General features: G+C 41.4%; 1 protein-coding gene across 5 annotated transcripts in view; it reads right to left on the reverse strand.

Moving 5' to 3' along the window:
- il1rapl1a (interleukin 1 receptor accessory protein-like 1a) overlaps positions 1-15339 on the reverse strand; it is a 430524-nt gene that overhangs the window by 225027 nt on the left and 190158 nt on the right. For all 5 annotated transcript variants that reach the window (XM_049594508.1, XM_049594511.1, XM_049594509.1 and 2 more), the window contains one exon: positions 10829-10930. In XM_049594508.1, the coding sequence (XP_049450465.1) occupies positions 10829-10910 (82 nt within the window). In that variant the 5' untranslated portion in view covers positions 10911-10930. The remainder of the gene's footprint in view (positions 1-10828; positions 10931-15339) is intronic.

A 15339-nucleotide genomic window follows, 5' to 3' on the forward strand; every position in this document is an offset into this window, starting at 1 on the left:
ACCTTACGAGGCATGAAGCCATCAAGGCAAAATTAAAGGCTATTACTGATAGAGTATCAGTTCCCCAGAGCCTGGTAAAGCACCATTGTCATGGCACATCCCAGTCCAGTGGGACTCTACAGGTCTGTGTGGAGCCTTTTTCAGGGGAATGAATGAGATGTCATATTTTGTTGCCTCTGGCTGATCTCCATCTGGATCGAACAGGCTATTAGTGTTGGGTACCATTCACGTTTATGTGGTAACACTACCAGTACCCAACAGTACCTTTTTTGGTATTTTACGCTCTATGCTGAGCCAACATCAAACAAGACAATGAAAAATGCTGTGCCCTCTATGGATAGACTCATAATTGACTTCTTAGGGTGGCTGGGCTCAGCCTGAAAGCTAAGGAGACGAGGTCAAACATCTGGAGGGAGCTCGAAGTAGAGTCGCTGCTCCTTTGTGTCGAAAGGGGTCAGTTGAGGTGGTTCGGGCATCTGATCAGGATGCCTCCTGGGCACCTCCCTATAGAGGTTTTCCAGGCTTGTCCAACTGGTAGGACGCTCCAAGGTAGACCCTGAACATTCTGGAGGAATTCTATATCTCATCTGGCCTGGGAACGCCTCAGGATCCCCAAGGAGTTGATGGAAAACATTGCTGGGGAGAGGGACATCTAGAATACCTTGCTTAGCCTGCTGCACCTTTGACCCAGAGAAGCGCTTGAAGATGGATGGATGGGAGGCCTTATAGTTGAGCACAACATATGCAGAGGGTGGCCTCTGTCTTTAAGATTGTCAGGACTCTGCCCCAGAAATTGTGCAGCTGTTGGATATTACCTAGGATGAAAGCAAGAGTGTTTGAAAAGACTGAGGGGGATGTTATCTGCCTCAGGCCCGACTCTAAAGAGGAACGGTGGCTTATTCGGTTGACCAGCTACTACTGCCACTTCATCCTCAACTTCCCACACTGATAATTGTCTTTACTGATCTCTGATTCACTCCAATGAGCACAGCAGTGCCAACAGGTCTTTTAGAGGACCACAGAAGACTGGGTCTAATTTTGCTTTTTGTTTTGACCGCAGCCCGGCTCCAGTTTCATGCATTGGACACCATACTGGAAGCATTTTTTCCCCCAAAGATAGACAGCAGATGATGAGGTTGCCATTGCTTTCCCAGTGAGGACATCTACATGCAAAATACACCGACAGCATGTATCACCCACGCACCCATTGTCTTCTGTGTAAGCCAACCCATCACCCATGTGTGTCACTGTGGGTAACACACATCAACTGGTCTGGATATTCCACTGTCCTGTTTCCCAGTGTGTTGTGTAGCATTCATTTTTTGTGCATGTTCATTTATCCTGCATACCTGCCAAGATCTTAAATATTACACTGTTGTCTTTATCGATGAATCTATTGTTTGTTTTTCAATTAATTAAACATCTTGTTAATAAATGAGATGCCTGTGGGAAGTAACTACCATCCAAAATGATGTCTTCAAATCTTTTATTTTGTCCTACAGCAGCCATAAAAATAGTCATCATTCTATTGACTCAGAGATCTCATTGAGGAGAGAAGTCACTGTCAGATGTGCTGACAGTTTTACATGATAAAAGACTGACTGATCTCTACTGTCACAGATTCATTTTCTGTTGATCTAATCCATTTATCCTTCCAGCAATACTTCTAAACACCTTTTTTCCTCTATGCAGTCTTCTTCAACCCACACACTCTTGCTCTTAACAAGGTCTGACATGGCATTGTGTTGTGGTGTGCAGACCACCAGGTTTTGTGTTCTGTTCTTACTGATATTTAACATTCTTCACTGTGGCTTACAGCCTGCTGCAAACTGGTAATTGGGTTTGCGAGCGGACTGAGACCCCAGTTAAACAGTCCCTGTCTTGTCTGATTAAACTCTTGGTCTTTACGGGCCGATCTCCAGCACAGAGGCTGGAACAGGCCTGCTCAGGTCTGACTGGGCTGAGCCGGACCGAGAAGTCAACAATTGGACTCTGATGGATGGACCCTGACAGCTTGTCCCTGTCAGAGACCTTCTCAGAGTCCCGGCGAGTGAATCTCACGCAGTGTCAGCACGGCATTGGTCAGCCCGCTGCACAATCACACCGAGGTGAGAAGACACACTGAGCAGAGTGCCTGGAGTACAAACCCTCATTTGCAGTAGCAGAGCACACACAGCCCAAGATGTGGGTCAAACACAACCTGTGTGGGAACATGCATCCACAGACATGTGCGAATAACAAACATCACAAACCAAAAACAGCAATCTATCCCAATTGATATCCTATTCCGCGGAGGCTGACTGGTCATTAAAACTATGAGCAGTGCCAAGTGTGGTGCAAACAATGAGGGAATAAGAAACACATGCAGCCTCCACACCTTTGGGAAACTCATTACTTCAAGTAATGCGGGCCCAAGCAGACCCCACATTGAATAATTGTAGGATTTTGGAGTGCTACAAACTCACTGGGACTGGGAACCCCATCCGGACATTGGGAAAATCAATTGAATAGCTGCTTTATATCCAGCGTCTCTTGAGGGCTAATCAAGCCCTCGTAGCTGATCCCTCACCCATAACCATTCAAGGTTGTGGACTCAAATTCCCTACTGCTCCCGCAATCCTACAGAAACAATAAAAGTATTCCCATCTGATACCAAATGCCCAACAAACAATTCATTAGAACAGCAATCCAAACAAAACTTTGTTCTCGTCCCTCCAAATTGTGTCCGGATTTCTGGTTCGGACTCAACAATAATCATGGTAATAATAACTACCTATAAATGACTTTGACCTAGGTGCAAGTAAAAAGCCAGAGGTGGTCATTTGAAGTTAATTTAATAGCAGTCATGAGGGTCCAGCTGCTCCATCTCTTTCATCCCCAGCACATGAAGACAAATATCTAAAACCTTTGAACCAGAAAACAATCACCCACCAGGGACTTTATCAACCAATTAATCTCCTTTACTACCGCATTTCATCTTTAACAGACACCAAACCTTCATCCTGCTCAGTTTCCCAGAGACTAGTACTGGAGAGAACGACGGCAGAAAAATTAATTCGACAAGAGACCACAAGGCAACACAATTTAATAAAGTAAAAAACAAGATACTAAAATTACAACGTTTGCAATGTCTCCACCGACAAAAGGCGGTGGTAGTTTATTCTACAATTAAAGGAACAGATGTCAACAGAGAGTTCATACTCAAGGTATTTTAATCCTGAATCCAAGGTTCATACAAATGTTACACAATGAAATTCAAGGACTGTCGAGTACTTTGTCAGGCACTGTTTTGTCATTTTCAAGGACTTTCATTCAAACCAAATGATTTTTGAATTTACATTTTCATTGATAATTCATAAATCACACTCATCATCACTATCTGTTTATTACATTACTCCTTTTGGCATAACTGTATCAAATCCTCTACAAAACTTTAAATGTCATCGAACCATCTGAAAAGTAGCTCAATGAAATGATGCCAGCTGGAACCTAAGTTCCACTTTCAGCAGAGCTATTACATCGGCAGAGCTACATTAACTATAAGAGAGAAAGCTTATTTCACAGTTAAATAACCAAAGCCATCATACACTGTAACTTTGTAGGATAATAACTGTGTAATAGATTTTCAGACTACAAAATTGCCTAATCAATTATATTTCATTGATCTTTTGAAGCAGTTTTTCGGGTCTGATCAGGCTAATGGCTGATTTCACTGATATGAGCTTTGCCTTTTATGTTAGCTAATTACAATCATTGTCTTGAACGGTTAGTTACAGTGCAACACCAGGCGTCTACGTATTATCTATTAGTATAACCTTTCAGTGTAGCTATTACATCGCTCACTGCTGAAGAGATAGTGAAGCAAATCATGGTGAAAAGCCGCCTCATTTAGTTACACTCATTAAGTTATATTATTTTTAGCCATGCCAACATAGCCCTACTGCTTTTGCTGAGATTTTAAGAGTGAAGCGAAGTAAAAATGAACTACAGTGTTGGGCTGAACTGACCTGGAAATCCAGATGCCCCGCCCCTAGCAAAAAAGGACCGCATCCATTTAATTTAGCTTTGGATGAAACGCTAAGCCAACTACACTTATCTTTTTCCTTGAGAGAGGAACAGAAGACTGCCCTAGAAGCCCTCGTTTCCAGGAAGGACGTTTTTGCTGTTTTGCTGACGGGATACAGCAAAAGCATAATATATCAGTTAGCCCCACTGTTCGGCAAACAAATGGGGCTTAGCGCAATGAATACATTACCTTGTTTTTTGCTCTGATTGGCCATCGTGCTATCCAGCTGCACTTGAAATGCCTCAGTTAGTGCCGCCCCTTGGGTAGGAAGGGTGTATCGCTGAGGGCCAGACTCAAAATCTTTCTAGATTTGAGTCAGGATTTCCAGGTAGGGCTGAATATCATCGAAGCGAAGAAGAAAGGAGGGGGTGAGGGTGCCGTGGAGTGGCGCGAGATGGTGTCATAATTTAAAAAGAGAAAAGCGATTTCTGATTCTGAGCATTTTAATCACAATGACCTGATGAACAAAACTGTGGTTAATTATAATAATTCAGACTTTGACTTAATACAAACAAATAACTATGACATTAGCATTGTGTTGCCCTGCCCAAAATATATACTTTATTAACTGAATTAATACCATTAACATGCAGGTGATTATTCGACTAATGGCCCTAAATGACTACTATTGGTCAACAAGGAAAATTCTTTGTTGGTGGCAGCCCTAAAAGAAACATTGCAGGGAACATGTTTATTTGTGTATGTATGTGCCCACAGATGCGCATTCTTCCCCGCTGTGTGTGTGTGTGTGTGTGTGTGTGTGTGTGTGTGTGTGTATGTGAAAGACAAATAGAGAGCGAGAGCCCATGTCCAAGACTTCCAATGTGAGCTTGTCTGATTCTCTACATGCCTCCATTTATAATCTTCAAGGTAGACAGAGGAGCCTTTCAAAGTGCCATTAAATAGCCAAACTGCCCTGTGACACTGCATCACCTCTGACCCCTCAGTTGGGGGGTAATATTGACTTTCCTGCTATCGATATTTGACCGAAGGCCCCAGAGGACCCACTTGATTTAATTGATCTGATGAGCTGTCCTGTGCCTGATCTATACTGAAATCCTCCATGGGCCAAAGCGAACAACCACACAGGTGCTCACGTGTGTGGGGATACAAATGTAACAAACACATAATCACACACGTACACACCAGCAGTCAATTTCCCATTGAGGACAGCTCAATATATGAACAGAAAACAAGTTAAATTCTATTAAATGAGTCTCTTATTGTGTTACTGTATCCTATAACTAAAGGAGAGAAAGCTTATTTCACAGTTAAATAACCAAAGCCATCAAATATTATGGATAGATGGATAATAATTGTGCAATAGATTTTCCAACTACAAAATTGCCTAATCAATTATATTTCATTGATCTTTTTAAGCTGTCTTAAAGGTCTTATCAGGCTAATAGGCAGTTATCACTGATATGAGCTTGGCCTGTTTTTCAGCTAATTAAAGGTATGATTAGCATCTTGAACACTTAGTTACAGTGCAACACCAGGCATCTATGTATTATCTATTTTAAGGTCAGTAACAGCAACTCTAAATGTTGTATATGTCCAGAGATTTAACAACACAGATTTACAACGTCCAGTGTTTAACCAGAAGCTGGAGGTTGATGATTAAAGGACAGTGGACGGGGAGAACTGCAATATATTGAGTCAAACAGGTAGAGAGTTAAAAGGTAAGATCAGCATTTTTCAATCTGTCCCATGTTTCTGTGTCTAAGTGAATAATGGAATAACAATTTTTGAAATTGGTCCAGTCCTGAGTGAAACCACTGCCACCAATAGCGGCGAAACGGGCTGCACTTAGCCACTCTTTTTTGCCATTGGCTAGCTCGGTCTTTTATTCTAAATGTCTGACAAGATTATGGAAAGGATCTCTAAAGAGATAAACCTGTTTTTAAAGAGTAAGATCCTTTTTGTTTAACCAGAAACAGCCCTGAAATTGCCATTGCCAAACCCCCCAGACTCCATTTAAATAAACAGATTTTATCACTGTAAAACACTTCATTCAGGCTGCTTTCAGACCTAGAGTTGTCTTCCTTTGGTACGATTAGTAAGTAAACAAATCTTTGAAGAAGAGTACACTTGCAAGATAAATGTGACACTTTCTAATGTCACAATGGAGGGACAACTACGCAGGTTGATTTTAGCGCTGCTCATCGTGGACTATATTGCTGTCATTGTTCATTTTAGTCAAAGCATACAGTTTGAAAACGAGGCGCGGCTCCAACTAGAAAACAATGTTTTGATGCATTGGATGTGCTGAATGTGCATATTAAGGCAGTACAGGAGGAGGTGCACATTAATAATCCTCCAGGACTGTAACATGCTCATGTTTAACCCAAACAATGTGTCATGTGACTGCAGTTGGTGCAGATCCAGGTCGGAACACGTTCTCACCACAAATGAACCGCACCAGAGTTTGTTTGTAACCGGACTGAGACCACTTCTTCAAGAAGGTCTCTGTCCGGTTGTTTTGGTGCACATCTGAGCGTGATTGCTGTGTTCACACCTGCCCAAATGAACTGCGCTGAGGGGGCAAACGAACTTGAGTTTGATTGAAGCGAACCAAACAGGGCAGGTGTGAAAGCACCCTTAGAGTTGACAGAAACTAAACAAAACTGACAGCAGCCGACTCTAGCTTGGTTGAAGTAAACCTTTAATTCACCCAGTTAGATGTGAAAGTATGCTGACCCTATACATGTTTAAATAGTCATTTAGCACAATGGAGTCTGGTGGGTTTGGCAATGGAACTTTGGGGCTGTTTCTGGTTAAACAAGAAGGATCTTACGCATTAACAAAAAGGTCTGTCTCTGTAGGGATCCTTTTCATAATGTTGTCAGACACTTAGAATAACGATCACGTTTAATGGATGAAAATGACAGAACATACCCTGGGTGGTTACGTTGTCTCACTCTTTACTAGACCAGTTTGAAACACTGTTGTTTCCAATAGTCACTGGGTCCTGGGACCAGGCTGAAAAATACCAAATACACCCCTTAAGGCCTGGCCAAAGTACCATTTAACATGGCTAAATCACTCATACTTTACTGAACCTCGATCAGCAAAGAAAATTTGAGCCTATTTTTCATGTTCATGTCCAACTTTGGTGAACTTTGACACACAATTTTACTACATAACCCAATAGCACACTGTCTCACTGAGAGCCGAAGAGTCCAAAATGCAGAAAGCTATGGTAGCTTGTTAGCAATATTGCAGCATCCAGTTTATTTAACCTCCTCTGTCAGGGTATAAACTGCTCCAGAGAGGAAAGAGAAATGGTTTGCAGACATTTATGAGACAGGAGTCAATGCAAATACATCTTTTAAATAGACCATGTGAACCTATTGTCCCTTTGGTGACCGAGCTAACTGACAGCAAGAAAGTCTGCTAGTTCGGAGAGATTTTTTTCTCCCCTTTAGTACCTCTAGTCTTTATTGAGTGAAATAAAATACAATCCTGAATCTGGATACAACACAATATATTTTAAAGTTTGTATCCGAGGTGTAGGAGTATGGGTAAGTGGGTCTGTATTCTGTGTCACTGACCATCTTCTTTGCAGGTTGAAACACATTATTCATTGATAAGTTGCCCTTCTGCTCTTTGTGCCTGTGTCTGTCAGGTGGGTGTGCTTCCTTCAATATAAAACCTTTATCTAAAGGTCAGTCCTTAAATCTTCAGACATGCCCACTCATGTCTGCAGAACAAACACACCCAGACACACAGAGAGACACGTGCAAACACACACAAACGTGCATGTTCTTGTATGCAACCAACAGCGCATGATTTTACCTCCCAGTGGTTCTTTATTAAATTCGTACGTGAATACTGTATTTAAGAAGTGCATTATAATGCACAAGGCCTACTTTTTCTCTGTGATAGCACCTTGTCCTCACAGTGTTTTAACTGACTACCTGGATGTCTATATGTATTCCCGTCATGAAAAGCCTCTACCTTCAATCTTTTTGCTCTCCATTTTCTCTTTTGACCTTTGCATTTGTTCACAATTGATGCTCAATTTGCTGGCATTTAGAGCCAAAATGAGTTTCGCAGTAACCCTTGGTGACCCAGTCACTGAGCAATTGGATCATTTGGTAGCTGTCACTCTCTGTAGATTGAGGCACTTCGAGCTAATTTTGAGAAGTACAGTGTATATCATTTCATTAATTCACCTGCTCTTGACCTGAGACATAGGAAAGAAAAAAGCTGCTCTTGTATCTAAATTGCTCAACAGAGCTCCTTGTTTCTTGCGTTACTCATTCCTACATAGATGCATTTACCTGCCTATCATCTTCTTCAATGTTTTAAAGCAAGCAACACACACTCACACATGCACAACAGGAGCTGTGGTTACATGGACAATATGTCTTCAGTCCAACTGAAATCATTCTGATTAGAGAATCCAACCGAACCGTTCACATGGACGCTACATAAAGCATACATGCGTTTACATGCTCCAAAGCATTTAATCAGAATATATCTTTTCTGGCGGGTGCAAAGCGGTTCCACCCACTGTGAAGCGTCTAACCTGCCGGAAGTATAAAAGAAGAATTTTTCCCCCAACCTTATCAAGAAAATATAATCTGTTCAATACAAAAAGTATAGAGGGAGAAGAAGTGGTTATGCCTGCTAATGAAACTTAGTGTAAGCCAGGTAATTTTCTGGAGCTACGAACTACTATCGGTAGACATTACAATTCACCTGTGTTCCCTAAACATCTCATAAGCAGGCTTCTGCTGCTGGTACCGATGGACTGTTCTTCTCCAGAGCCTTTGTGCTCCACTGTCTTACAGGTTAACTCATATTGCAGCTATGCCTGGATGGTGTGTTGTGGATGTGCCGCTGCCGTGGTCCTGCCTGACCATACCATTTTTTCCCCCATTAAAGGGTTTTTGGGGGGAGTTTTTCCTTATCTGCTGTGAGGGTCCAAAGGACAGAGGGATGTTGTGTGCTGCAAAGCGCTCTGTGGCAAATTGTGATTTGTGATATTGGGCTTTGTAAATAAAATTGAATTAAATTGACTGTCAAGCAACTCCACAATTCAGCCTGCAGCAACATTACGTAAGATTACTGTTTCAGAATCAAAGAATACATTTATTAATCACAGCACTCGCATAAGAATGTAGCACATGCAAAGGCACACAGTAATTTTTTTTTTTTTAATTCATGAAATATTCTGTCAAAATCAGCAAAGGGAGGTGCGTAAAAACAGTTGTTGCTGCATGTTGTGTCTGGCACTTAATGTTACCCCCACGTGAGGCAAACATGCACAGAGAGAAAATACTCATTCCTACCAGAGAGCAACAATCAGATTGGGTGTTAACATGGCTATAAGATGCCAATAAAGGCTGTCTCAAATACAATTCTAAAGGGCTTCAGTCATAATTAGAAGTGATTATTTGAAGCTTCGACGTGATGCAACGGGACCTGGGGCGGGGATAATAGTAATCAATCATATTCAGATATGCTAATCAGCCGACTTTAGCAGGACTTAGCACCGCTGCATGTGTGTGAAAGAGAATGATAGAGGGAAGAGAAGGTGGAAGGTGGACTATTGCAAGCAGTGTTTCTGTAAGCTATCAGTAATTAATGTTGTGGGTTGGGCGTCATCCCTAGATGCAAAGCATTTACTTCACTCCAGTTGGCAGCCATGGATAGCCATCCACAGCTTGTCTTACCTGTTCTTTGTTGTTCCTTTTTACCGTCTTTTCTTAAACAACCTATAAAATCAGCCACTTTTTGTCTTCTTTGTGTAGCACTTTGCATCAAGCACTTTGATTGACTGTTAAACACGACAGGAAACGGTAATGTCACCGCTAAAATAAGACAACTAATTACTCTCTCTGTCACAGCAACACATATGAATAAAACTGAAACTGTAAAAAATGGAATCAAATGTTTTTTAAAAATCCATTTTTTGCAGTCGAGCCCTCAGCTATTCCAAATGATTTCGATTCTTCATCTTTGGTCCAGAAACACAAACAGACCCTGACGAATTCATTGGAGGCACCGGATCAATCACAGGAGTTGATGACTGCACTAAGGCCACCTCATTCGTGTCTGACACTTGCCACTTTCAGTAGTGTAGTGAAGGATATATGCAGGTGCATACCCACCCGTTTTCTGGCCATCTACAGTATACCAGAATATAAGCCAAAAAGCCATTGGAACATATAGTATATAGAGTATACTCACTTCGTCTTCAACAACCTACCCATTGACCCAATAGTACTTCCACCTCATCAACTACCACTACACCACTGGCCACCTCGATACCGATTGGGATATTGATTACCATGGTAGCAATTGAAGCCTTGAAGCATTTGGTTCAACCCTGGGTAGAAATATTTTCTTATTCAACAGGTTATCACCCCTCTAAATCCAACTGAAAATTCCTTGTGATCCAGTGTACCATGAGGCTAAATGGAAACAATAAACAAGAATTAAAGTTTTTTCACCCTCTAAACACAATGCAATGGTGGGAATCGTTGTGACTTAATGTCTAGACTATTTATATTTAGTGTAGACAGAAGTTAATAAAAGAAAGGCACAGAAATGATTAATTTATGTCAGTGAAATTTACCAGAAGCCTCCTAATAACATCAATGGCCTAATAAATCATTGGTGGTTGGCGGCAACCATAAAATACAGATACAACTCTGGAACACACTGATACATAAAAACAAGCATTGAAATAACACACAGTGGGTGCATGCACGGGCTTCACACATACAAGAAAGGAGGTGTGTTAAATACCTGAGCCTCTCTTGGAGACCACCTTTACACTCTTGGACAGCGTGACGTACAGCAGGATCAGCAGAGGGCTGGGAGGTCTCATCTTCCCCCCGTCCTCAAAGCCTGCAGGAGAAGGAGATGTGGGCAGGGAGAGGGAGGGATGGCAGGAAAGAGAAAAAGAGAAGGAGAATGATCAGTCAAGGCTTGTACACGAGATCAAGTACCTCCTTGTTGCTACTAGACAAGACTAAGTGTCAGTGTGAAGGGATGTTCCATAAAGGCCTAAACACTGTTGTACAAACATTCGCACAGACACACAGACACTGATACACACTTGGACACTCACATTATAGCATTTTGTACATTCCCCTGGGGGGTCTTTCTTGTAATGATTTCCTCTCATGATTGCAATTGAGACAAGTTATCATAGCGGGGATATATATTTCATGAGAAACCATTCCCGAAGATGCTGACGAATCAATAAAGAAATAATTACATGTGTAAGAAACACTACTTTCACCACCAGCTTCATTAAAAACATCAGAGACCTTGAAGGGAATTTCAAATTATCACCTTGTGACTTGTGGAGATGCGGCAAGTATCCCACCCATATCCCTTATCGACTCATATATCATATTAATTGATGGAGGTGACTCGTTCTCCACTCCTCATCTTCTCTGAGTAAATGACATAATCTAACATGTAGTAATTACCCTCTAATAGCCATCTCCTGAAATAGAGCTGGTGCTGCTGAATAAATTTGACGTTAAATAAAAAAAAAAAGAATACACTCATCAAAGTAACAGTTTATTAGTTTTACTGCTAGCCAAAGGCGACACCCTTCAAAATCAACCATCATCTAACAGACAAAACAAGCCATAAATGAAAAGTTTAAAGTGAGGTCAATAAGAGTTTGACATGTTTGACAAGAAAAAGGTCAACATTTTGGAAAATACTCTTTTCATTTACTTCACTGTCATGACTATATGCTGAAGCTACGGCCAGGTACTAAAAGGTACTAAACGATCTGGTACTAAAAGGTGGAGCTGTGAACACTGCAGTCTGTTGATTGGTCAGTAGAAGACGGTCACTCTGCTCAGGGCTGAGTTGTGACTGGTTTAGAAGCTCATGTTTTGTTCTATGACATAAAATATGTCAGTAAAAATAAAAATTTTTAAGGTTTTACACGTCTTTAAAAGGCGGTGGCTAAGAACGTGATCCTGCCGAACACAGCTTCATAGCCTCGTTGTGGTGGCGATGTTGTTTGTTTAAGAGCTAACGTTAGCTTTTTACTCTACTAATCATAGAAGTGGTGTTCATTTGTGATGATTATCTAGTTGAATCATTGTATCATAAACTTTTCGATGCACAGAACTTTTTTTCTGCAAAAAATCAGGGAACAAAAGCGATGTTAACTCGTGTGTTGGTCTCCAAAAAATGTGATCTCTGCAGCACTCTGTAGAACTCCATGTTTAAATGTCCAACTTTACAGCAGAAATAAACATGTTTAAAGAACAGTTTTGGTCTCTATAGCCAATTTCAATATTTATGACAACTCTATGGGGGGTGACTTTTTATATAACTCACCCTGTGTAGATTTTATCAAGGCTTACAGTTATGCATAATTAAGAGCGGGCTACTTTAGGTAACAAGCTGTCTCCGAGGCGTCACCAGATTCTGTGAGTCAGATCCACCTCTCGCTCCTCCACAGCGCCACCCTCGCATTCAAATATTGTTACTTATAGCCCCAAAAATCCATCTTGGCAATGGCTGAAATTCCAAACTTGAGGCATCAAAACAAGTATGTGGGTGATGTCACGGTGGCTACCTCGATTATTTTTACACAGTCTATGTGTTCACCTTTGCTTAGCATGAAGAATGGAAGCAGTGAGGAACAGCTAGGTCGGCTCTTCCTGAAGCTAACAATATCTGCTGCTTCCAGTCTTTTATGCTAACTTAAGTTAGTTGGCTGCTCCCAGCAGGATCATATTTACAGTACTGATATGTGTGTGTGGTATCAATCTTCTCAACTAACTCTCTGCAAGAGGGCAAATGAGCATATCTCTCAAAATGCTGAACTAATACACTCAGCAGGGTGGAGACCCATTGCTTGCTGCATTGTTTTAACAGAAGGAAAAAGCTCCCGCTCTACTAATGCTGCCAGTCTGTGTAGCTGTACGTGTCAGAGTTACCAGACAACCACACAGAAGGTGACTGGAGGAGAAAAGCAGATCCATGTTCCTGTGCAGTGTAACTATAAGAAAAGCAGAGTACAACACACAGCAAATTAACCCAATGAACCAGAAAGTAGAAGACGAGGCGCCCTGGCCTTTGGACACACAGACTAACGGCGCAGCGAGCAGGAGCCAGGAGGGACCCTGGAGTCTGCGGCAAGTCACGTGCACTCCAGATTAGCATAGCTAATGAAAGGAGCCTCTCTCAGTGTGTGTTTACACGATACTCGCAAGGCCCGCTCTGAAAAGAAGCCTTTCTCTCCTCCTCGATCACATTCTACTAGGAAACAACGTTCCAGTCGATAAACACCGCTCTGCCAATAACATTCTGGCAAATGCCACAGCTGAAGGATTGGCTCCTCTTTGCTCGGCTAAAAGGCCTTTAAAAACACTTGCCGATAAGCCGCTCGCTTCTAATTGTGTGTTTGTAGCTGCGGCGGTAACCCCATGCTCAGTTTATGGCCATGTGCGCACACACATCATCAATCAGAAACACTCTCAAAAGGTTCACACCCTCGAGAGGTCAGTTCAGATTTCAATTCAGATAAGAAACCTCAATCTGAATCACCACGATAACCCTCTTTATACATAAACACATCAAATGACCACTGCTGCAATACTGCCCCACGGATGTAACAAGATGGGAGTAATGGAGTGACATGCAGCTACTATGAAAGGAGTAAAAAACTTAAGGGGAATTTCACTGACACCATAATCACACGCACACAAGCAGAAGAGAGAGAAACATCTAGAGATGATAACATAATTGTGGCTGCGTGATATTCAGTTCTCCACTTCTACTTACTGAAAGTGCACAGTGTTCTTTCATGCACTTTGTAAAACCTTTTAACCCTGCTACAGCCCTCCTCCAGTACCTGTTACTGTACATGGTGAGCTTCTGCTTTACTCAGCGAGCTTCATGTCTTTCTCTTGCTTCAAGATAGTAATGTGCCAACTGTTAATCCTAACATGTCACTTCACCCACTATTCAGTGTTTAAGCATTGTTCTACTTAGAGAAGGATGACATCATCAGCTAATTGGAGTTTGTTTTGTGTGGTTTAATCTGTTTTACGGGGCTTCGTGAAAAAAAAAAAAACACATTTTAAACACATTTTGGGGTGTGCAGTTAAGACGCACACTTTGGATGCACCGATTTATCGGATGAACGTCTGTATTGGCTGATATTTGCCTTGAGTGCCATCAGCTTACTGGCTAATAAGATGAAATTCAACAATGGCAGTGATCGATGTTTATCTCTTGTGATGCATCAGTTTTGCACCGGCTAAATGCTGCTTTGGTTATTTGCAGTCGGACTTGGACAACAGTAGCTGGCTGCAGATTCAGAGAAGAAGCCACTGGCTGGATTTGACTCTGACACTCCAACATGACATCAGAACGCAACAGGCGCAGTGTGATTGTGTGGTGTGATTACATATAAAAAAGTAGAAGAAAATGTCTGCCTCGTAAGTAGGGGTGTGCCATAACGTCTAGTTCACGATATTACTGGTGTCATTTTTTATATCATATGAAAAGTCATATCATGATACTTGTGATATTTCGGCTTATTGACATATTGACGTCATACTGTTACCCACGACAACAAGAAGCATGGCTGAAAGCGAAATTATTCCCGACTCTGCCGTGTTTCCAAAAACAGGAGCAGCTTCAGTACAGTAGTGTGGAATAAGTCAATAAGAAGTTACTGTTGTTCACAAACTAAAGAAATGAGAGATCTTTTTTATTAATTTTTACTGAATATTTGAAGGCAAAGTATAAAACTATATCACTTATTTTGTTGCAATTCTATTTTTCTTAAATTAATAATACCATTTTTTACTAATGTGTCATATCATCAAGAATATCATTATTGCAAAAACACACATATTGTCCAGCACAGAGTATTACACTATCTTGTAGAAACATCAACATCATGCAGTTTGTGAGACAAGTTTCTTTGCAGAGGCCCCACTTCCAGAACAGCGGCCGCATTTGGATTTTGGGACAAAAAAATCACCTCTATTTTCCAGTATTGGCACAAATGGCACACAAATATCTATGTGCATCAGCTCAGACTCAGACAGTGAGCAGCCGTTGGGCTCGGTGCCTCACATCTTGGATGAGAAAACGGAACATACTGAGCTTCAACCAGGCAGGGATGCTTACGGTATTTCTAGCAGTTGTAGTTAGTATAGCAATAGGTATATACTGCAGGTAGCTGTATAGCAGGCTGAAAAGGCATCTGAAGCAATTATTTCTCAAAAAATGAATCTTTTTTTTTTTCATGTGAATAGAGGCTA

The sequence above is a fragment of the Epinephelus fuscoguttatus genome, linkage group LG13, assembly GCF_011397635.1.
Source record: "Epinephelus fuscoguttatus linkage group LG13, E.fuscoguttatus.final_Chr_v1".
Taxonomy (NCBI): domain Eukaryota; kingdom Metazoa; phylum Chordata; class Actinopteri; order Perciformes; family Serranidae; genus Epinephelus; species Epinephelus fuscoguttatus.